This window comes from Sodiomyces alkalinus (assembly GCF_003711515.1).
Source record: "Sodiomyces alkalinus F11 unplaced genomic scaffold SODALscaffold_6, whole genome shotgun sequence".
Taxonomy (NCBI): domain Eukaryota; kingdom Fungi; phylum Ascomycota; class Sordariomycetes; order Glomerellales; family Plectosphaerellaceae; genus Sodiomyces; species Sodiomyces alkalinus.
The window spans coordinates 697,690-722,035 of NW_021167084.1; the positions used below are offsets into that span (position 1 = coordinate 697,690).

Sequence of the window (24,346 nt, forward strand, 5' to 3'; positions counted from 1 at the left end):
GGACTTTAACTTAAGGAGGAAAAGGGGACTTTTCCCCCTTTACGCTAATATAGTAATTTAGTCTCGCTAAGTGCTTAGCGATCTAAGCGTATCCCCGATTATATATAGTGCTAATCTATAGTACCACTTAGTTCCTTATACTGCCCCCTCTTTAACGGAGCTAGTCCCTTAGGCCTATTCTATCCTCCTACCGGGCAGGGCGTGTATATAACTTTAGCTTTATACGAAGTCCGCTATCCGGTTAGCGCTTATAATTAGTCGGTATCGGTAAGGCTACGTACCTCCTTCTAAATATCACGATTTCTTTCCACGTATTATTAGGTAATCGGTAAACCGTTAGCGGTAATTACATAGCTAACTCGCTTACTAATTATTATTCTCTTTTTAGCGTCCCGCGTAATAGCCGGCGATTACTTACTGCGTTTTATAATATCGCGCTTATCGTTATACCTTCCTTTATTATCGTAGTGTATAGTGTTACTAAATTTATTCTTACCGTTCTTTATACTTACTCCCTCTCCGGCCGGATTCGTAACTAAGGCGACCGTTCGCCTTATAGATAAAAGTTCTTATGGTTTTCCTATAGTTATTCTTCTCTTCTTCCTTCTCCTTACGTAATCTTTATTCTTTATATTACGTTTAGGTTTATTATATCTTTATATTTATATTTATATTACCACCGAATAGTCGTTAATATTTGTATTTTATTTTTCTAGCGTTAAATAATTGCTAATATATCTTTTTTACTCGGCGTTACCCGAGAGTTATATTATATACCCTATAATACCGATAATAGGTAGCTAAGGAGCTTTTCTAATAATCCGCCTTATAGTTATTATATAGCTTCCCTAGCTACCGATATTTACATAGATTATATTAACCACTCTAACTCTAATATATATAAGTGCGTTATTTATCTTTATTTACACTAGGCGTGTATATCTATAAGTTTATCCTTACCTTCGCCGAGTATTTAGCTTCTAAAGTGTTTAGATTCCGGACGGTCTTCTAGGAGCTGCCTAGACTATTTAGAATATTACTATTAGCGTCCTTTAGAAAGAGGCCGATAAAAAGCTAACGCTAATTAGTCGGCACCGCTTTTATCTATAGCTTTAGGCCGTATATAAATAGTTCTATAAAGCTTTAGATAAAGCCGCTCGCTCTCCCGCCGCCGCTAACGCTAATCGCCTTATACTCGATAAACTATTATCGATTCGGTCTCTATTAACTATCGACCAAATAATACGGGTTTATACCTATTATTCGTTATTCGGTTAGCTTATACTAACCATTTCTAGGTCAATAACCTCTAAGCCGATAAGGCCTATTCCCTTATAGGTATAGTTACGTGCCTTAGAGACCGTAGCCTTATTACTTTTACTATGCTACGGCGTGCTATTTATAAGCTTCGGGGCGCGGACGTTAAGGAATACCCCGATAAGCGTGCGGCTTAAACCGCCGGCCTTAACTAGCACGGTATAAATTCGTTCCCTCGCTTACGGGGATTAGCCGCCGTCCTCGTAAACGCTAGTAAGCCTTATCGTCGCCTCCTTATATCCGCCGCTTTCGCCGGCCGCCGTACCGCCGCCCGTAGGCCTTAGATTTATATTTATTCGGATAATAAGGAGGGTATTATTAAGTAGTCGCCGCCTACTTCCGCTAACGCCGCCTCTCCCGCTTCGCCCGCCGCCAATACCGCTAGCGATATTAGCGCTATTAGTGTTATCTTTTTTACCGCCTCGCCTATAGCTATTAATAGCCCCGAGGCTATTACCGAGTCGTCGCCTATAGCCGCCCTATCTAAGGGGGAGGAGGAGGAGATAAAGGAGGAGGGTATTAAGCCTAACTCCGATAATATCGAGATAAAGGATACCGATCCTTTAAAGGAGGTTATTATTATTAGTAGCGATAACGACTCCTTTAAGGGTTTTAATAATTAAGAGGTATAGTATCGGCGGCTATAAAGCGCTATACTAATAGGGCTAGGATCTAATTTATTTTATAGTCGTCTTTTAGCGTTATCTCCTATATATATAGCCTATATTTTTACCTTATATACTATTCCGCTATATAAGGTAGTATCGATTCTCCTAAATTTTTTAATTATATACCGGCTATTCGGCGCTAATAGTCGTCCTACTTTTTATATATATATTTCTTTTACTTTTAGTATCGTTTTACGATAGCCGGAGCGTTTCCTAAGTAGTCCTCGGGCTTTTAGGTATTATACTTTACCGGCTAGCCCGCCTATTTTACGAGGTAGAACTTCTATCCTTATTCCTCCTTATAAGCTATAATATCCTTAATTTTCTATTTATCCTACTCCTCCGTAAACGGTAGTAGGTTAATTGCCGAACCTTCGGCTATAAGCCTATCTCTCTATAATTCTAATAGCGATACCGAAAATATATTATATATCCTTAAGTACTACGGTAGTAGGCGAACCCTATACGCTAGCTCGCCGATCCGCTCTAAAACCTTTACCCGGATATACCGCGGCGCGAGTTTTAAGCCGGACTTAAATAAAGAATTAATAATAATAAGCCTTACGAATTCTCCCTTTTCGAAACTCCTAGGCTTATACCTCTTATTATAGTGCTTAGCCTAAGTCTTAACCGCCGCCTCCTAATAGGCGCGGACCCGTTAACGGACGTCCGCTAACTATTTAACGCGTTCTGTAACGCCTTATACTATAGTGTTATCTTTAGGTTTACCGTATTCTACTATCCTCGGGTAATACCCGTAGAGTGCCTTATATAGGGATACCCTAATAGAACTATATAGGCTATTATTATATATAAACTTAGTCTTTTATAACTAGATCGGCTAATACTTAATAGCCTCCGCTCCTATTATCCTTAGAAACTTAAGTAGCGTTTAGTATATCTATTTAGTCTACTTATCCGTCTAAGGGTAGAACGTAGTAGATAGTCGGCGAGTAGTTACCCTTTCGCGGTAGAACTCCTCCTAAAACCGACTCGTGATAAGCTTATCCCTATCACTTATAATTCCCTCTAGGCTCCCGAAACGATATTTAACCTTATTATAGAGGATAGTAGCTAATTAGGGTGCTATAAGTGTTTTATAGGTTAGCACGAAAAGTACGTACTTTATTAGGAGGTTAACGATTACTAGCACGGCATTATAGGTTTAACCGTCCCTACCCTTCGCGGGTAGGAAACCCGTGATAAAGTCTATAGCGATCTCTTAAAACGGGTATTACGGTAGTAGTAGCGATTATAGTTATCCGTGCTATTTATACCTTAATACCTAAGCGCCTTAATAAGCCGAGTATGCGGCGATATATTCGCGAATATTATACGCTAGGTTAACCTAATAAAATTTCCTTAGTACTAGCTCTAGTATTTTATTTATACTTATATACCCTATGTAGGGGTTATCGTGGTATTAGTATAGAATCTCCTTCCGAATTATCGCCTCCTCGGGGATTACTAATCTTCCCCTATAACTTAGTATACCGTTTTTATTAAAAGAGTACCCCGCTCTTTTTCCAGTCTTTTATCGAATATTCGCCGCTAAAGATATATAGTTAGTATTAGTAGTCTATAGCCCTCTAACTAACTATTTAAACTCTTTACTAGATATAAGACGATTTACCGTTTCGCCCCTAATAAGCTCCCGTACTATAAAGCGTAGGATATACTAATCCGGGATTATAGTAACCCTAGCCTTAGTCTCCTCCTCCGGCGTATAGTTAGTAGAGCCCTACCGGGCTATTATATTATTACCGCGGGTTTTCTTAGCCTATATAATTACTATAACGATAACACGTAAGGTGTCGTTTTTTAGGCTTAGAGGTGACTATTACCCTTATCGCCTTACTTTAGAGCTTAGCTACGCGACGTCTTCGCTTAGTAGAGCGACCCGTTATCTTTTAGGTCTAAGGTCCTTCTCCTAAAATAACCTCCAGGCGGCCTATATATATACGAAAAGAACCGCCTTCTCTAAGGTAGTATAGATTTATACGATCTATCGGCGAATACTTATCTATATATTATTAATTAGACTTAGCTTATTAAACAGGGTAGGGAGGACGTTATTATAGGATATTTCCCCCCTTGTATAGTCTAGCCTCCTAAATAGATTATCCGCCGGGTTTATTTTTCCCGGGCGATACTATACTTTAAAATCGAAAGATACGAGCCGATACACCTATTTAGCGAGCCTTCTATAAAGGTCTCGCGCTAACGCCCGTAGCACGCCTTTTAAGGCTTCATAGTCTATTAAGACCGTGAACGCCTGCCTTATACCTTTAAGGCAGTGTCTTTAGTGCTCTGAGCTTTCTATAATAGCTAATAACTCCTATTATCCTATAGCCTACTATTATTCCGTGTCGGTGAGTTTTCGCGAATAGTAGGCGATTAGTCGTTACTATAAGTTATGCTTTTAACTTAAAATTCCGGATATTACTTTATCCGACGCGTTTATCTTAACTCTAGAATCCAGCACGGGGTTCTAATAGCGTAGAATAGGCGCCGAGCTAAAGGCGACCTTTAGTCTTTTAAAAGCTTCTTAAGCCTCCGGCGGAAAATAAAACGGCCTTTTTTTCACGCCGGCCTTACTACCCTTTAGTAGCGCGGATAGGGGTATTATAACCTTTAAGTACCCCTTAATAAATCTTTTATAGAAATTCGCGAATCCTAGGAAGACTTATACGTCCCTAAAAGATTCTAGCGCTAGCTAGACGGCTACTGTTTATACCCTCTCTGGGTTTATTATAATACCCTTACGGCTTACTATAAACCCTAAAAAGTCTACTTAGTCCCTATAAAATTCGTACTTTAATAGTTTAGTATATAATTAATAATACCGTAACTATCCGAGGACCTATTATAGGTGCTTTATATATTCCTCCTTAATACGGGAGTAGATTTGGATATTATTAAGGTATACAATATAGTAGATATTAAGTAAACCGGCGAGTACTCGGTAAATATACGCCTAAAACGTCGCGGGCGCATTCGTTAACCCAAACGGTATAACCGTATACTTAAAGTATCTATACCGTATTCTAAATATAGTTTTCTAGCGGTCCTCTTTCTTAATCCGGATCCTATAATAGGCGTCTCGGATATCGACCTTCGAAAAGTATTAGGCGCCTAAAAGGCGATTTAGTAGTTCCTTAATTAGTAAGAGTAGATACCGGTTCTTAATCGTGATAGCGTTTAACCTATAATAGTTAATATATAGGCGGAGGCAATTATCTTTTTTCGGTATAAATAGGACTAATGACCCCATTAGGCTAATCGATTTCTAAATACGATTACTTACTATACCTTCGGCGATATACTCTTTTAGCTCCTTAAGCTACGTGGGCGATAGCGGGTATAAGGGCCTAAATAAAGACTCCTTCCCCTTTTACAGGTTAATAGAATATTCTACGTCCTTTAATAAAGGTGGTTCCTTCGCTGCTTCTTCTAAAAATATATCTTCGAACTATCGTAGACTAAAAGGTAAACGCACGCCTTTAGGCCGTGGTTTATTATCGTCTACTAACGGAATCGTTATATCCGGGATACTACCTATAATAACGGTAGCTATAGTGATATATATAATATACGCCTTCGCCCTTTACTCTACTACCTCCCGGGCCTAGGCCTCGGGTTCCGCGATAAAGAGTAATCTAAAGCCGAATATTTAGCTAGCCGTGTTAATTAGGATACTCTCCTAACCTATACTATTATTCGATAATAGTAAGTGACCTAACCCCTTCGGCCGGTCCGTGTAAATAAATACTCTTTTTAAGAGTCGGGGCCTCCCCTTAGAGTCTACTAAATAGAAAGCTAAGCCGTATACTCCGCGATTACTTACTACTCGGCTATTAAAGCTTTTTAGAACCGGGGCCTGGATTCCGTTTAACGGCTATAACTTTAACCGTTTTACTAGCGTCGGGCTAATAATATCGACTTATATACCCGTATTAAGATTACCGCTAAGCTTAACCTCGCGCCCTTCTTAGATAATATACGCTACTTCTCGCGTGATTTTACTAATTAGGACCTATTTCGGGGCTTTTACGGATATAGTGCTTACCCTCTATACTACGCCGATTTATTTCCCGGGCTATTAGGGATCTCGGTAATCCGTATATCGTTATTAAGGGCTAAATTCCCTTAGGCCTAAATATTACTTATATTAGCGCATTTCTTCGCCGAGCCTTTACCGCCGTCTTTACGGTCTTTAATATAGTAATCCTTAGACTGGTATCCCTTTTTACTATAGTTATAGTACTCCCTATTAAAGGGTTTATCTAACCTAGAGGTTTTCTAGGCGCTAGGTGTGGTTATCGACGATAAAGATTTTATCGCTTATTACTACCCCTTCAAGGTGTTTTCCGACTATTTAGCAGACGGATACTATCCCCTCTATAACGGGTTATCCTTCCAATAGTAAGAGTAGGACCTCTTCCGGCTATCGGACCTATTATTCGGGGAGTATATCTCCTAAAGTAACTACGCCTCCTACGCTACTATACAAGCCTCTTTAAGCTTAACTCGTTATTCGCGAAGCTTATCGCGAAACCGTGCGGGTAATCGTTAAAAATAGTTATACGTATACTCTTTACTACTCTATATCTTTTACCCTAATAGGCGATAGTAGTTATTCTATTGTTCGAATAACTTTATCGGCGTTATCTCGCCGATAAAATATAACTTATATAGCTCCTCCCGGTAATAGAAGTGCTATAAGCTATAGGATAGGTGTTCTCGCCGAATAAACGCCTTAAAATCGTCCTATATAGGCGATAAAAGCTTCCGTTCGTGGCTCCGCTATAATATCTAATAGGAGTGTTCTAACTTAGTTAAAGCCTATTTAATTAGCTAGAGCACGGGGGCCTCTACTCGAAAGCGGTTCCTAGCCTTAACCACGGATACCTAGTCCTTAATCTTAGTAACGGTCGTGTTCTCTCTTAGAGTCTTATAGTTATAGACCGGTAGCTTCTTATATTCGCACTTTATCGCCGGATATTCGATAAGCCTTTATAGGATAGCTTTATTCTGCCTTTATATCTACTAGTTAAACTCTTATTACTATTATACCTAACGCGCTAGTAGAGTGAATAGGTTCTTAGTAATTATCGGGGATAATTCCCCTATATAGTCGGAGGACGTGTAGCTCGCTAACCGTTTAGCGCTCCTCGCCCGCTCGATATCGAGCCTCCGTGGACGACTATCCACGGATAACGTCCGCGTTCGTACTGAACTAAGGGACGACGATAAGGCCGTATCGTTATTATTATCCTATTAGTCCTAATGCCCTACGGTGCCTTAAATAGGCTTTTCCTATTATACGCCTATATCCGCCCGCTCGGCGTTAGTAGTGCTTTATAAAGTCCGCTTTAATAGTATCTTCGGCCTAGAAACCTTATAGGTATAGAAGTTAAAGAATTTATTAAGGAATAGGCTATAATACTAGAGAAAAGATATACCGTAACGGATAGTATTATTTGGACTTAATAGTCCTATAATATAAGGACTTTAACTTAAGGAGGAAAAGGGGAATTTTCCCTCTTTACGCTAATATAATAATTTAGTCTCGCCGAGTACTCGGCGATCCGAGCGTATCCCCGATTATATATAGTGCTAATCAATAGTGCCACTTAGTTCCTTAAATTCCCCCCCCCCTTTCCGCTGTAGCACCGAGCCACTCGATAATCCCTCCCTTTTCTTTTACCATAGTACCGAGCTACTCGATAATTCCCCCCTTTTTTTCTCTTCCCCCTTTTTCCGCGGAGTATAAAGGGAGCTAGCCTCCTTTTACCGTAATCTTCCCTTCACCCGTATTTCGCGGAGAACGCTTGTTATTTTTTTTTTTCTTCTTTATTTCCTTTCCCCCTTTTTTACGAGCAAGCCGCCCCGCTTACTATTATTTAATTAGCCGTCGATATACTAAAAAGCAGAGGCTAAAGACGCGGTAACCGTAAAAGGAAGACCGCGGAATTAGCGTATCTGCACCTATACCCGAAAACGGCTTAATCGCGAGTTTATCTAAGGCTTACCCACCGAGAAGGTAAGGAACCCGTCTATATTATACCTATAGTCTAGGAGTTCCTCGCTATAGTCATACTAGTAAAGAACCTAGCCTTACGCTATCCACTAAACGTATCGTACTATCTGATACCGCCGAATAATTAGCTAAGCGAGTTATTAGTATTATAAGTATAAAGAAGGCCTTACGTGATATCGTTAAGAATATAGCTAGCCGCCTATATATCGTAGACGTGGAATTATTAGAAGAGTCTATTACTAAGGACGACTAGACTATTATTATAGTTTACTAGCGTATATATATAATCGCCTTATTAATTCCTATAGCTAAGTTTATACTTATTATACTTAGGGACGGCGTAATTAAGGATAACGCGTAGAACGCCGCGGACTTATTACTCCTACTTACTATATAGCGTATAGCATATATAGTGGCTATTACTCCTCTTACCGCCGATAGCTAGCTTATAGATATATATCGGGATATATTAGTAAATATACTAACTAGCGATACGGAGAAAGCGGTTAATATTATTAAATACTATATCGCGATATAAGCTATATAGGCCGACTACTCGGCTATTAGCCTAAAGGAAATATATATCGGCGACCGCGCTAAACTCGAGGCTTATACCATAAAGCTTATTATAGATAAAGCAACTCTAGCTATAAACACGCCCTTAGAGTAATAGGGTATCCTAATAGCTAACCCGTAGCCCGCTAATAATAACGATAATATTACTATACTAGACTAACTATAGGATTAGGTGGTATAGATACTAGGACTAGCAAGCCTTTACTAGGGAATACGGTAAAATATAATAGAGAAACGGTATAATTCTTTCCTTCTATCTATTCGCTCGTACACCTTAGGTTTTACTAAGGAATACCGTAGGAAGGAAGGCCGCGGAGTTAGTATATATTTTATTTTATTTTCCTTCTCTTACTATATCTTCGCCTGGATAGCCTATAGATAATAACGGCGGCGGTCGTTATTAGGGCACCGCCGCGTAATAATATTTTCTTTCTATTCTCCTTAACTACACCGCGGTTTATTAGTATAACCGTAACACGCCTTAAGTAAGGCTATTATAGTTACCGGGGAAAGCCCGCGGGTCGTAGGGCTTTATTATCCGGGGTATTTAATACGCCCTAGATTCTACCAGGAATACTAGGGCGTACTACGGGGTACCCTAACGGTTCTATAGTATAAGCTATAGCACCTATAGGGTACACTATAGGTACCTTTAAGGTATACTATAGCTTCCCTAGGGTATAATTAGTGAATATCGGGGAATCCCCCGGGTTCCTATACGTAAGAGCCGAGGATTCTACGGGGTTTACCTATAGAATACTTAAGTCCCGGGGGCGCGCCCATAATTAGACTAGGATATCTTTATTACACCCTATTTTCTATACCTAAAGGTTACCCCTCGAGAAAAGCCTAGCTTATAGGTCCTATAGTACTAGCTAGCCAGGGATTTACCGGTTAGGTATATTATAGGCTATATATACCGATAATCTTAGTTACCCTATACGGGCCGATAAACTTATCGCTAAGCTTTTTCGAGGGCCTTTTCTGTCGGATATTCTTCGTGGATAATAAGACGTACTCGTTTACTTTAAAGGAGCGCTAGGTACGGCCGTTATTATAATATCGTTTATAGGAAACCTATGCCCTTTTAATAAGGTCCGAAATAAATCGGCGCTAGGCTATAAGGTACTCTGCACGGCGCTCGGCTTTAATAGCATAAACCTCGCCTACCCTTAGGAGCTATACTTTATTAGGTCCCCTCGGGTTATAGCCTATTAACGCGTTAGCGGGAGTATAGTATATCGTAGAGTACCACGCTATATTATAGGTGAATTCTGCTAATGGTAACTAATCGACCTAGTTATCCTATTCCTATAAGTAGAATACTCGAAGGTAGTACTCGAGATTCTAATTCTATCGCTCCGTCTATCTATCCGTCTATGGGTACTATACTATAGATAGGCGTTATATAGTACCGAGGCACCGATATAAGATTATCTAAAAATAACTCGTAAATAATAAACCTCGGTCTAATATAATACCGTTAGGTAAGCTAAAGGTACGGAAAACGTAGTGCTACAGAGACTTAGTAAGTCCTTCTACTATTAGGCCACTACTTAAGGGGATATAAATTAAGTACTTCGTTAGGCGGTATACCACTATAAGGATAGTATCCCGTTTCCTGGCTATAGTCGCGCTATAAACCGGCGGTAGGCCCGTGATAAAGTTAATAGATATCTCTATAAAGGGGCGCTAAGGTACTAGGAGACTCGCTAGCTCGCTATATAGCTTATAGTGCCACGGTTTAGTATATTAATATACGCTATAGGTGGGTATAAATTAATATATATCCCTAGGTAAATAATCCTAAAAGTGAAAGTCCGAAATCCTCTTAATAGTTCTGATAACCCTATAATGCCTTACGCTAGGTCCATTATAGAAACACTATAGAACCTTTTAACGGAGACTAGAGTAGTCTAGTATAAAAACGCGATTCTTAAAATACAGGATACTACTACTCCTAGACTAGTATCCGTATATAGTATCGTCACCGTAGGCCTTACGCTATCTAGTGTAAAAAGGGTTATCTGCTTACGCCTTTATCACCTCTTCTAGCAGAGTAGGGGAATTAAGAGCGGGAAAGTTAGAATTAGGGGTAGTACGGGAACCACGCTAGTTCCCGATAAGGCCTAAAATAAAACGCCTCGAAAAAGGCTTTAAAGAACGATTATCCGCTTATACCTTTACCACCTTTTCCGGTAAAGGGGAGTTAAGAGCGGGAATAGCGCGGGTACTATACTAGGTCCTATATAGGCCTAAGGTAAAACGCTTCGAAATAGACTCTACGGAGGAAGAAAGGTTATCCGCTTATGTCTTAACCACTAAGATAGGAGGAGCGGGCTCTAAAAAAAGGTTATCTGCTTATATCTCGACTACTTTCGGTAAGATAGGACGAGCGGGAAAATTATAACCGGGGCTATTACGGGAACCACCCTGGTTCCCGATATAGCCTATAAAACGCCTAGAAAAAGACTTTACCGCCTTAGCCTGGTTAGTAACCAGGGCGCGCTTATAGGGCATATATTAGGGCTTCCTTAATAATCTATCCGCGGGGTTTAATATCCCCGGATAGTGCCGAAGCTTAAAATTAAACGGGGCGAGCTCCTTAAGCCACCGCGCGTGCTACCCCTTAAGCTTCGGCTTATCTAGTAGGTGGCGATAGTTTAGATAATCTATTGGGACTACTATAGGGCTCTGACTATAGGCTATATAATGCCGCTATATCCGAAAAGACTTAATAATAGCTATAAGTTTAGAATCGGGTATACTATAATTAAGCTTAGCGCCGCGGAGCTTATAAGATATAAACGTAATAGGTCTCTAGAGCCTATCCTTAAGCTAACTAATAACGGCCCTAATTATAAAAGCAGAAGCGCCGGGCTTAATACGTATTAGTAAAGCGGGGTTAAAATACCGTAAGACCGGTGCCTTTTAGAATAATAGCTTCATTTCCTCGAACACAGTCTAGGCCTACGGGGAAAGTACAAGGATCCTAATATACCCCCCCTTTAAATAATCTATAAAAGGGGCAGCGACCTTAGAATAGTTCTTAATAAAGCGCCTATAAAACCCCGTAAAACCTAGGAAGACCTATATCTTCTTAACACTATTAGGGAGCTCCTAGTCACGGATAGCCTTAACGCGAGCCGGATCTATACGTACCCTATCTAGGTTATAGATAAAACCGAGGAATTTAACGTCTTTAGTCTCGAACTTATACTTATCGGGGTTAGTATACAGGGACTACTGCCTAAGCTTAGTTAGGACCTCGCGGATATATACGCGGTGGGTAACTAAGTCCTTATTATAGATAAGGATATTATCGAGGTATACGACGTAAATAGTGTTAATAAGGCCTATTAGCGCCTGGTTAATATATTATTAGAAGCTCGCGGGGGCGTTAGTTAATCCGAATAGTATAATAAGGTATTCGTAGTGGCTATATTTCGTGCGGAACGCCGTTTTCTATTTATCGCCTGCCCGTATATAAAGCCGGTAGTATACGTCCTTAAGATCTAGCTTAGTATAGTACTACGCTAAAGATAAACGATCTAAGATTTTATGGATAAGGGGTAATAGGGTACAATCCTTAATAGTCACCTTATTTAGCCCCCTATAATTAATATAGAGGTGTAGCTTACCACCCTTCTTAGGAATAAACAGGATAGGGGCGCTGGCTAGACTAGTAGATAGTCTAATCCACCCTTTCGTAATAGTATCCTATAAATACTAGCATAGTACCTCTAATTTCTATACGGCGAGAGGGTAAATAGAACTATAGGGAGGCTTGCTCCCTTCCTCGATCTTAATAGCGTGGTCTTACTACTAGTGCGTTAGTAGCTGTCTAGCGTTTTCGATATTAAAAACATTAGCGAAATCTTAATACTATTCCGGTAGTATAGTAGTAGCGGGGTCCCCGTCTTCTAAGAATTTATCTCTATATCCTACTAAAGGATTTTCTACCAGGCTAATATAGCTAATATATAGGCCCCGTATAGAACCTATACGGGTTAGGGTAAGGGTAGACTTAGCTTATCTAATTTTCCTATGTAGCTCTTTTAGGGATATAACTATACTAAGCTCCACGTAGAATAAGGGATAGGTCTACGTGCTACACTACTAATTAATATTAGAGTTAATAGCTATAAGCCACGGTCTTCCTAGGATTATACGGGCGCCCTAGGGATTAAGCTATATAATATAGAACTCGGCGCGCTATACTCTCTTCCGACCCTAGTAGTCGGTGGTGGTGATAATCTTATAGAGGGACCTAAGGGTTATCTTCGTTTATTCTTCCGTAATCCAGGATATAGGGACTAGGGACCCCTTAGGAACCTAACTAGGTCCTAGGAGGGACCGATCTAAAATATTAATATCGGCGCCTCCGTTAAAGAGAGCCGATATCCGTACTTATTCCCTACCTCGGCGAAAGGAAACGCGTGCCTTTACTAGTATAGTAGTAGGGGTAGTCTAAGACGGGTATAGTTCTTAGGGCACCTCGCCCGTAACACGGCCGATTATAGGGCGAGAGGTGGATACTGGTTAGGTATTTGGGTTACTCGCGTTATTAGTTAAGCGCTATCTATAGCTAAGGTATATAATGGCGTAATACCCCTTTTTATTATAGTTAAAGTAAGTAATAGAGTTAAGGTAATAGGGGGATAGGGACGGCGACGACGGCCTAGGCCGTATAGGGTAACTAGGGGTAGGTATAGGCGTAGGCGTAGGGATAGGCGTGGGGGTATTAGTAGAACCGTAGGTGACTACCTAGGGGTTATAGCTATAGGTACGCGAGCGGAAACGATATCGTTAGGTAGTAGACTAGAAATCTATCCGAGTAACGGCTAGACTATTAGTAATAGTTAAGGCCTCGGCCCTATAGTAGGCCGGGGCTAGGTCCTAGTAGTCCTTAGGAACCCCTATAGATACTATATAGTCCTGAATAGGTAGGAGAACCCTTATCAGTACTATCTAAATCCTTTATTAGTCTAGGAGTTCGCCCGGTAATTCCAATTCTAGGGCTTCCTATCGTTATATAAATTTAGCATAAGACTCTCCCTCTCTCTAAGATAAGATAGACTCGCTCTGGATCTATACCGCTACCTCCTCTAGGCGGGTATCGTTATCGTTAACCTAATAGAATAACTAAGCCTATAGTATAGCCTAGCTAACCCTATTGGAGTCGTTATCGTACTTACATTATAATTTAGCTTGCTAGCATTCCTTAAGGTAATAGGGGAGGCATAATATAATACAGTAGTTTTTTATAGCGTCTATGGGGAAAGACTAAGAGTCTAGGTTAAACCGTTAATGTATTTCCTAGATAAACGTACGGTACTTAGCCTAGGATACATTATCCTATTTAGGTAAGGGGAAATTAAACTTAGTTTAGGTAGCGGATCCGTGTATAGAGGATATCGTGGATATATTATAGGTATACTAGGATCCTATTAGGGTTACGATAATACGGCGCTAAGGCTTAGCTATATGATAATAGGTAATATTAGCCGGGTTAGGATTAATAGCGGCGGCGGCGGTAGTAATAGCGGCGGTAGTATCCGCCTCTAGCTTAGTAAGGTACGCGAGCTTACGCTTACGGTGGTTTTATGCCTTTATCTATTTAACGCGTTTATCTAGTTATTTCTCTATTAGCGTGGCTAGGTTAATATTCGTATACGGGGGCAGGTTAGGGTTATACGCGGGTCCTGTTATGACTATAGCTTAAGGAAGGGGGATAGTGACAGGGGTAAAGGTAGTGGTAAAGGTAATACTAGCGATAGGAATTAAAGTAGTAGTAAATATAGGGATAGGTGCCGGTACGGTGGCTAGTATAGGGGCCGTGTTAGTTCCCGGCATATCCCCGTTATCTCCCTTATCGGCGTCCTCTATAAAGGCGGTTTCGCTATCGCGGAGCTATCGCTCGAACTAACTAGTAGCCTTATTAAAATCGAAGGTAGGGTTATTTATTTTATAATAGTTAGATATCTTAGTAACTCTCCTTAATAGTCTTCCCGCCCTTAAAGGGTAAAGCGATTAAAATATTAAATAAGTAGTCGTAAAGAGTGAAAAGGTAGGGTTAAGTAAGGAACTAGGTATATTCACGATAGGATTATAATAGGGTTAGAACGTGGGTATAGCTAAAGAATCAGATTAATCGCTAGCCTCCCTCTTCTAAGGGGAGGCTCCCTCGCTCCTTAAGGCTACGTTCTACTCCTTAAGGACTACTTATTTACTTCCTTGAGGGCTGCCGTATTTACTTTAAGGGACTATTCTATTTACTATATATTAACTTACTTTATTTATGCCTCGAGGGGTCTTAGACTAGGCATACCTAGATCTCTATAGGTTCACACTGGGGACCCATTATAACCACTACTGTAGACACCTGATATTAGTTTAGTATATCTAAACCCCTGTATTTTACATAGAAAAATCTCTACTCTTAATATATCTAGTTATATTCTACCCTACTCGTTATCGTGATACTATTAGTGTATTCAGGCCCTATAAGTATATATTATACGTTTTTTCAGGGGTTAGATAGTATATTATGAAACCTAGAATTTCGGGTGGTGGAGATATAGTAGATTATCTATCCAGAAAGGGGTTAAGAAGACCCGGAAGACCGAATAGGGGGTGGCGGAAGACCGGTACTCCTTACAATAGCACCACTTCGCACCTATCTGTTGGACTACCTTACTCGTTGCGTACTAGCTCTCTTATACCTCAGTCCATGAAAGAGGTAAGGTAACTTACCTTAAGGTACTCGACACCAGTTCGTCCTCTCTCAAAGTACATGTACACGTGTACTTGGTTGGATTCTCCACACCGACTCGAAAGTCCGGAGCCCGAACATCCCGAAACGGAGGAGGGGCATTTCTGTTCTTTCGCCGTTGTCGAGGGCTCCCCGTCTTTCACAAAGGGAACAGGGCTACAGTGGTGGCCTTGAAGACTAGTTACATATCTATATGAGTTGCCCAACTCGGCGCACTCTTCAACATACTCTGCTTCGCTGCAGATGTATTTCTCTGACTACCATCCGGAGCTCACATTCGTCCCTTGCCAGGGTCTCACAATCTCTATTAAGGTCGCGACCACCAAATGACCCTGCGCCGAATACGAATACATCTTCTCGACAGTTAGACCTTAAGTGCGACAACTCGAGCGCGCATCATATTCGGCATTACACGAGCCCGGGCTTCAGGGGGGACAAAACAACCGCCGCAGAACAGGAAAGTCAGTATAGCGACCGGACGTATCCCAGTCCGCTCCGCGCGCAATTCAGTCTTGTTGTTATCGCTGTCGGGGTGCTCTCCCTGTACATTGGACTGCGCCTACAGCAACATTCTACCGCACAACAACAAGCCGTAAACGTACCTCATCTTTCCACGACGCCAGACATGGCAAGCGACGTCTCTCCGGGCCGACCCGGTAATTTGACACCAGATGAGGAGGAAAAGCTGCGGCAGCTATGGAGACACGTTCTCAAGCTCTGTGGCACAACTACAGAGGGAAATGCAGTGGAGGTCACCGATGCAGTTGTTGGAGGACCATCGTCGGATGCGTCTTGGGGCAAGGTGTCTGAGAAGCCCAAGAAGAAACGCATGTCCCTCTTCAACAAGAAACAAAAAGACAAAGCCGCCGATGGTGACTCGGTTGCCTCCCCTCAGAGCTCTTCGGCAATCGCAACTCGTATCAAGGAGGCTGACGGAGAAGACAAATACGGCCAAACTCAACAATTCCTTGATGCCATTGCTAACCAGACGCCCGAAACTTTACGCGCTACAATTTGGAGCATGGTCAAGCATGACCATCCGGATGCCTTGCTCCTGCGCTTCCTAAGAGCTCGGAAATGGGATGTCGAAAAGGCGCTGGTCATGATGATCTCTACCATGAACTGGAGGTTGACGGAGATGCGCGTCGACGACGACATCATGAAGAACGGCGAAGCTGGCGCCGTGGAAGCTGAAAAGAAGGGAGAAGGTGACGCGAAAAAGCTCGGGGCGGACTTCATGGCGCAGATCCGCATGGGCAAGAGTTTCCTGCATGGCGTGGACAAGTCCGGTCGCCCTGTCTGTGTCGTGAGAGTCCGACTCCATAAGCAGGGTGAGCAATGCGAGGAGAGCCTCGAGAGATACACCGTGTACATCATTGAAACGGCGCGGATGCTTCTTTCATCTCCAATCGACACTGCTGTAAGTATCTTTTGCCACTTACTATCCTTGAAGCTTCTCAGCCGATATTAACCCTGGTGATTTGTTTATAGACAATCATATTCGATATGACGGGTTTCTCAATGGCCAATATGGTAAGTTGTGGTTGTCTTTATTGCCATTTTCTTGACAACGAGACTAATCATTTGTTTGTTTACTTAGGATTACACACCCGTGAAGTTCATGATCAAGTGCTTTGAAGCAAATTACCCCGAGTCACTGGGCGCCGTCCTTGTGCACAAGGCTCCTTGGGTCTTCCAAGGTATGTACTATTAGACCTGCCAGTCCCTCTCCCCGGGCGAGAGTTAGTCTGATGTCGTATAGGGATCTGGAAAATCATCAGGGGATGGCTTGACCCTGTTGTTGCCAGCAAAGTGCAGTTCACCAACAACATGAGGGAAATGGAACAGTTCATTGAGCCGAGTCGCATCATCACAGAACTTGATGGCCCGGAGGTCTGGAAATACCAATACGTTGAACCGATCGATGGTGAGAACGACAAAATGAAAGATACCGCCGAGCGAGACAGGCTTCTGGAGGCCCGCGAGTTGCTTGTTTCCGAGTTTGAGGAGGCAACACTACAGTGGATTAGGACGGATGAGAAAACTGACAGAGCCGGCATACAGGGGCAGAGAAACGGTCTTGCTCGGAAATTGAGGGAGGACTACTGGCGCCTGGATCCATATGTTCGGGCCCGCTCGCTCTATGATCGTACAGGTGTGATACAACCTGGTGGGAAGATCGACTTCTACCCCAAGGCGCCCTCGTCTGCGCCTGCCGCTGAAGGCACACGTCAAGTGGTGGACACGTCAGCCGATGATGTGGATTAGACTACTTTTTATTTCCACTTTTGTAGATACAACGAGGTTTTAGAATAACATGGTTGACCACGTCGACTGCGAGCTTCCTTGCTGGTAGCACCTTCCCTGTCGTCACATGCTCACGCAACGAGGTGCATGACCAAGTAGTCCACCATACCGTTCGCGTTACCTTTTTAGGCCTGTGTGCTAGACTCACACTTTGGATTTGAGGTCCTCGAAGAGAGCCTTGAGCTTCTCCATGTCGGTCTGTTGTTGCGGCCAGCCGATACCGAGGCCCTCGCTTTCGTTGGGCTTCGGGATCTGCATACAATGTCAGCGTCAGTGTCAGTGTCAGTGCGGCACGTGGTGTGAGGACGCTGTCCAATGTCCCGTCCGTAGAAGAGGAGTCGGGTACCATGTGAAAGTGAACCTAGCAACTAAGTCAGCAACTGACCTGCTGTGTGGGGGCAGGAATGTCAGCTTGGGTTTGTTTCATCTCACATGATCGACCACTTGGTGAGCAATGCGACCATTGTTCTGCAGCAGGTTGTAATCGGTCGCGCCCGTTGCCTGGACCAGCTTCTTCACCACAGGCTAAATGAGGTAGGCAATTCATGTTAGAAGACGGGGCATATCGAGGTGGATGTCTCAGACTTGCCAGAATTTCAGTCAATTGGTCATCGGGGATATCGGCTAGTTTCGCACCGTGGTGCTTGGGAATGACAAGCTTTATGTTCTCCTATGTCAGTATCTTGTCCAAGATGGAGTCTCACGGTCCCGACTCGGACAGCCTCCGTCAGGGCTTACCGCGTGCCCGCGGCTGAGGGGGTTGATATCCAGAAATGCTAGCGTCTTGTCGCTCTCGAAAAGCTTGAAGCAGGGGATTTCGCCTAATGTCGGGTAACTTTAGAATCGGATTCCACGAGTAGCTGGGCCAAAGACCTCCGAATGTGAAATGATGGACGGGTGAGGTTCGGTGTTCCCGTCATACTGGTTCGAAGGACATACCCTTCACGATCCTGCAGAAGAGGCACGAGGCGAGACTGGCCATGGTGGTTGCAGTCCGGGGGTTGGTATATAAGACGCGAGAGTAAATATCGAAGTGACCTGTACGGATGGATACTGGAGTTCAAACCGCCTTTGCCGGTAACACGTAAATGCACTTCGAGTTACGAGCGGGATATGGTTTATACGGGTTGCCGTAGGCAGCGTAGTATTTATCCTTCGGTTCATTCATTCCCTTCCCGCCGCTTAGGCCATCCAGACTCAGCTGGTGCGGGGAAAATGGACCCCAGTACCATCGTCTAGAGTTGATTGCGCGACGGAGAATTGGGCAATTCCCACGTCACAAGGTACGAGCGGTTATTGTTGGCTACCTCTACCCATGATCACTTCCACAACACGCCCATAATTATTTATAATTTACAGTACCTGTCCGTTACTCCTGTAAATTCAATACGGGTCGATTACCAGTACACATGCACTCTTAATTGGAACAAGGGCTCTCTGTCTTGCTGTTGTTCCCCCTTCCCTTTCCCATGGCTTTCGTTCCATGAAATCGACAATGCAATTGCAGCACGAAGTTATTCATACATTCGTTGCGGGGAAAAGTAATTGGGGTGAGTTGGGATGGAGCTTTCCAGAAACGTCATTAATTAGGTAAGGTAGCCACCCGTTTCGCCCCTCTGCTATGGCGAGGTACTTGAGAGTATACTTTGCTCATGGGAATGCGAAGCATCTGTTCCCCGCTTCAAATTCTCGAGACGTCACCCTCAGCCAACGGTGCTTCCCTACGTACTCTTAGCACCGTTACACCCCTTTCTCGCTGCACATCGTCACGGACCGCCGCATTTCTCCGATTTCGAAGGGCCCTGTAAAGGAATATATTCCTGGTCCTAGGGTCCTAGTCGGACGTCTGGGTATCCTTATCGGGACGCTGTCGACTGTCCTGCCGTTCCCGCCGCCATGACGAGATACAAGAGCACCCCACTATACGGAGGCGCCATCGTCTGCGACCTCCCGACCAACTTCGCGGACGTAAGGTACACACTACACGGACCCTCCTGAGATTTTTTGCGTCTGACGCCGTGCTTAGCAAACTGAGGCAAGTCCCCGACAACCAGGAGGTCTACATCGATCAAGATGGCTTCACCAGCATCATCTTTGACATCACCGAGCGCATAGGGCCAGCTGGCACAGGCCCTGAAATCGATGGCCGCGCACTGACGACACACCTGGAGGACCTAGTTGGGTCCGACATTGACACCGTCAAGGTGTGGAACACCACTGAAACTGTTTTCTCCCGCTTAGGGTCTGTCTGCCTCACTGCCCCTTGTTGCCCTGCTGCCCCCCTCTATTCCTATTCCGCCTCGGCGGAGAATTACCCTCCCATGGGCGTTTTCTGACCCGTTCACAGAGACGAAGTTCCGGCATACACTCTCATCGCGACCCAAACGCCGCGGCCGGCGCCTGGAGAGCGAACCTCTTCCCCCGATTTCACCGCCATCATTTTGACTCTCCTTCGATTAGAGAACGTGTCGTCGGATATTCTGATTACCATCAACGTGCCGCACATCAAGGGCGAATATGACGAAGACGATGTTGATCTGCAACTAGGTAAACAGGGCCAACTGATTGGCGATGCTGTTGACTATGCCGCGAGGATTTGGGAAACATTCAAGGTTAAGGACTGGGCTCTTTTCGGCGAGACCTGAGTGACTTGGGAACAACACATGCGATTCGGCGTTGGAGTGTCGGGACTCAAAGCAACCCACAGCAGTGGACAGGGACAGCACCTTTCGATTACGAGTCCTCCAAGGAGTCTCGCCGGGAATGGGGAAGGTGGTATGGGGATGTCGGTTGGAATATTATTAGGCTCTCCCATGGGCCTGTGTTGGACCGCCACGCAGATTTTCAAGGGGATGCCGATATCAAATACTCAAGTTGCGCAATTCATCAGCAACCGCCTCTACCAAGCCACTTTGCTCACTGGACATGGTGTTGCGGCTAGTCCTTTCGGCCTTCTGGGCCCATTTCTGAGCTATCAGGCGCATGAGATCCTTCTGCGGGGTGTGCGGGTTATCCTTCCTGACGATTCCCATCTGCTCCTGGACGAATAGCTGATAATCCGATTTCTTTCCGGTCACAGCACGGGGTGCTGGCTTCGTCTGTTTCAACGCCCCTTTGCAGGCGCCGCAGCGCTGGCGCTCCGGGTGAATACTCTTTGAATGTCGCTTGTACTCGGTGCCGCAATCGGTACACTCCCAGATATACCTGAAGTCAATGTCGTAGGAGTGCTTGGTCGTGACTTCGATTCCGCGGTCGTGGAACGCCCTCGATACCTTGGCCGCCCAGGCTTTGAACTCCTTGCCATGCGGGTTGGCCGTGATTCCGGTGACCATGAAATTGGCCAAGTGGCAGAACTCGTGTGCGACGACATTCAGCAACCGATGCTCATCATCAATGACCTTCTCCGAAAGCTCAATGGATGCATGATCTCGAACGGCCGTGGCGGGCTCGTGGCCGTCGGAGCCTACTGTCCTTACAGTCTCCTTCTTCCAGTGCGCGCGTCCAGCAGTGGTGTTAAGCTTGTTTGACCACCGGATGGCAACGCCCCCCGTCGAGCTGGCCAGCTCTGCAAGACGACCCTGGGTGATCACTTCATCTAGTTCTTTCAGGAATGTCGCCGCGATCTCCTGTCTTCTCTGCTCAAACGATATCCTGGCTTCCTTCTTCTTCGCCTTCGATTTGGTAGGGCTCGGCCGTACGGCTGGAAGGAAGAGCTTCTTGGGTGAATGCTCGGCGTTCCATTCATCCACAAATTCTCGGTCCCAGAACAAGTCCACGCTCGGCCCATGCGGTGTCTTCGGGGGAACGGGCAGCTTCTCTGGAGACACTAGTGTCCTCGGCCTCGACCCAGAGAGATTTTGTGGAGTCGAAGGTGGTAGGATGCCAGGCTCCTCGTGCTGTTGCTCACTGCACTCTTTTCGTTGCCCTGTCGGCTGGAGAGGGGAGGTGGATGATACTTCGGTGGCCTGATCTGTCGAAGGAATCCGATTTTCTGGCTGCTTGTTTGGTCGGTGAGTTTTAGAGTCGTTGCTCGTGGCATTTAGTCCACAAAGTCGAAGGGTGTCGTCTCTCGAGGTCGGTCTTGCTGGGTTATTTCGTTGGCTGTCGTTTGCTTTTTGAGCTGGATACCGATCAACGATGCTTCGAGGAGGTCGGGTCACAATATGCTGCTCACGAAGGGCACCACCCCAAGCGTCGTCGTCATAGTCTAGTCGTTCTGACACGTTCGTCTTCGAGCTTCGACCTATACTTCGATTGTCCGTGCTTTTTGTTATTTGGTCTTTGGCGATCTCGTTCTTGGTGGTCTCGACTTCTGCGACGGTAAATGTTGTGGCCTCCTTTGTAGCGACATCTCGACGTCGGACGCGTAAACGATCACAGCCCCCCTTTGTGACGTCTTTTCCTATGTTTGTGTTCTCTTGGCGGAAGGGCTTTAGGAGAGTGTTTTCGAAGTTCTCGCTCGTGTTCAGCTTCCTCCGCCGTATCAGTGGCCGCGCCTGGTAGGTGGTGTTCTGTGCGCCCCCGGTGCCAACTTTAGCCTCTCTTCTCCCATCCTCGGCTAGCAGCACTTCCGTAGACGGCAGAGGAGCGACACTGCCTCCCCTGGCAAAGGCCTTTGTGTTCTTATCGCGAGTATTCATGCCCCCGGACTGAGTCTTGTGTGATGATATCTCCCGAAGAACTAGCTCTAGGTCAGGGAACTCATCGTCGCTTGAGGGGTTTCCAACAGCCATGGTTTGAGTGAGTGGACGATGGATATTGAGGCACAGCAAGGTATAGCTTATAGACGTCCCCGATCACTAGAAGTAGCAGGCCTGACTAAATCCGAAGGCGATGTCCAACTAAGGTAGTTTATTCGGAGTGGTGGATTGACCGTTGGATTTTTCGGGGATTGGTAGCTCCTACTTTATTTAGGTAGTCTGTACGCGGTTGTACCGGGCAACCAAATGTTAGCTAACCCTCTGTGGTTTGGGCCTCACTATCGCTATTCTTACTACCTAAGGTACTAATCCCACATCCGCGAAAAGTACCTTGAACGCGAGGTCCTTGTCTTTCTTCCTGATCAACGGGATATTAAAGATGAGGAACATGTACGGATAATATTAGCTTTTAGAGGTCTCTGTGCATAGATAGTCAGTAGAATGTGCATTTGTTTGTTTCGAAAGACGTTGTCCTCGTATTGTATGTAGAACTGAGCACGACAGGGAGAGATACGGTGTAAAACTTAGCGGTCACAGTTTACTGTTCAGTAATAGAGAGTAACAGACCATGTCACCCGTGAGTGCCTCCAGCTCCACCGGCAGTGTAGTGAGAAGCGGTAGCGTGTGCTCGCCAAAACACGAGACGGAAACACTTATGTCTTCACTGGAGCAAGCGATCCGGCAGCAGCACGTATTTTCCCGACCACCAGTGTCAGGGGGGGGGGACTTCACGGATCTCAACGACATACCGCAGTTATTCTGGGGCTCCGATCAAGCGAGGACCTGGCGTCAGCATTATGAAGATGCCCGGATCACACAATCGACTAAGAACTTTATCTGCATGAACCACCAGCTGTGTTTCTGATTTGATCATGCAAAGTTCGCCGTGAAGCCTCTTCAACAGAGCTCAAATTAAAAAGTCGTCCAGTGGCATTGGCTGGAGAATCCCAGCCTGATGCCAAACACAGATATAGGCATCGACGTAAGACAGTCATATTTCAGCCCAAGCCGGCTTAACTGACATGAATCGGGACGCGAGGCTAGCGCACCCGAGCGTCGGTGTTTGTATTCAGACAGGGCAGACCTTTACCATTCGAGCAGAGAACCCGGGGGAAGTACCTAGCTTCGAGCTCTTGGAACTGCAGTGGAATCTCCTTCGCATTGCGGCTGTATGTGAGGTTGCGAAGGCCACCGACGAGGACTATAAGGAAGACACTGACGAAGAAGACCCGGAAAGTAAGCGATATATCGACACTGGAGCTAGACGAAGCCGCGAGCTCACGAGAACACGGCCTCGGATATACCAATCCTCTATCATGTGTATATATAATAAATATTAATTGCTGTCGCTGTCGCTGTCGCGGTCGCTGTCTCAATAGGTATATTTGGTTTCGTCTTCACCCTTGTAAAGTTCCAACCTGTGACGTACAAATAATTACGGAGTCGACGACATTTAAGATCAGGGTGTCTTTTGCCCCCGTTTAACGACCTGTCCAGGTTTGGCGCTGCTAATAACTTCCTTGTCGAATAGTCAAGGGAGATCAGAGGGAAGACTCCCCTCGGCGTACCAGGACGCAGCGCCAGGCTACTCGTGGCTGTCACCGTTCCCGCCCTCTCCTTATATCTATCATAGACAAGTCTCCATATATTCCAGGTCTCTCTCGCACAGACAGACGCCAGCGGAATAACACGAAATAATGGTGGATTTCGAAGACGTTTTTTCTTGTACACATACAACAAACACATCTCATATATTTTGGAATGATCCTGGGCCGGACTGCTATGCACGAATAACTCGGCGTGGGCGGATAAAGGTGAAAGACGCCAGTCAAGCCCCCTGGTTAGGCACTAGGTATATAGTATGTGATGTGTTCCACAAAGCAAAACCTGAACGGCGCGGCAGTCTCCAGCGGAATCGAGCAGTGCGGCAGGGACACAAGGACAGTTATATGCCACTGCA

General features: G+C 44.7%; 6 protein-coding genes across 6 annotated transcripts; 4 read left to right on the forward strand and 2 right to left on the reverse strand.

Annotated features, from left to right (window-relative positions):
* Positions 1-16,004: 16,004 nt before the first annotated feature.
* On the forward strand, positions 16,005-17,647 carry SODALDRAFT_324384 (CRAL/TRIO domain-containing protein; the record flags this gene model as incomplete). The annotated part of the gene is made up of 4 exons (XM_028609877.1): positions 16,005-16,799; positions 16,871-16,912; positions 16,980-17,079; positions 17,142-17,647. 4 exons carry the CDS (start codon positions 16,005-16,007, stop codon positions 17,645-17,647), a joined length of 1,443 nt encoding a protein of 480 aa, XP_028465717.1.
* Positions 17,648-17,741: 94 nt separating this feature from the next.
* SODALDRAFT_333681 (hit family protein) lies at positions 17,742-18,698 on the reverse strand. The gene is made up of 6 exons (XM_028612043.1): positions 18,626-18,698; positions 18,425-18,507; positions 18,276-18,344; positions 18,119-18,211; positions 18,033-18,047; positions 17,742-17,938 (listed from the first exon to the last, which is right to left on the reverse strand). The coding sequence occupies exons 1-6, from the start codon at positions 18,666-18,668 to the stop codon at positions 17,831-17,833; spliced, it is 411 nt and encodes a 136-aa protein (XP_028465718.1). The 5' UTR covers positions 18,669-18,698; the 3' UTR covers positions 17,742-17,830.
* A 480-nt stretch (positions 18,699-19,178) lies between these two features.
* On the forward strand, positions 19,179-20,439 carry SODALDRAFT_176937 (Mog1p/PsbP-like protein). Its single transcript, XM_028607031.1, has 4 exons — positions 19,179-19,276; positions 19,353-19,659; positions 19,713-19,928; positions 20,034-20,439. The coding sequence occupies exons 2-4, from the start codon at positions 19,583-19,585 to the stop codon at positions 20,329-20,331; spliced, it is 591 nt and encodes a 196-aa protein (XP_028465719.1). The 5' UTR covers positions 19,179-19,276; positions 19,353-19,582; the 3' UTR covers positions 20,332-20,439.
* A 108-nt stretch (positions 20,440-20,547) lies between these two features.
* Positions 20,548-21,567, reverse strand: SODALDRAFT_278339 (hypothetical protein; the record flags this gene model as incomplete). Its single annotated transcript, XM_028608109.1, has 1 exon — positions 20,548-21,567. A coding segment is annotated over one exon (1,020 nt), but the record flags the coding sequence as incomplete, so codon positions are not given.
* Positions 21,568-22,715: 1,148 nt separating this feature from the next.
* SODALDRAFT_177043 (hypothetical protein) lies at positions 22,716-23,661 on the forward strand. Its single transcript, XM_028607032.1, has one exon. The coding sequence runs from the start codon at positions 22,955-22,957 to the stop codon at positions 23,249-23,251; it is 297 nt and encodes a 98-aa protein (XP_028465721.1). The 5' UTR covers positions 22,716-22,954; the 3' UTR covers positions 23,252-23,661.
* On the forward strand, positions 23,427-23,609 carry SODALDRAFT_247675 (hypothetical protein; the record flags this gene model as incomplete). The annotated part of the gene is made up of 1 exon (XM_028607402.1): positions 23,427-23,609. A coding segment is annotated over one exon (183 nt), but the record flags the coding sequence as incomplete, so codon positions are not given.
* Positions 23,662-24,346: the final 685 nt, after the last annotated feature.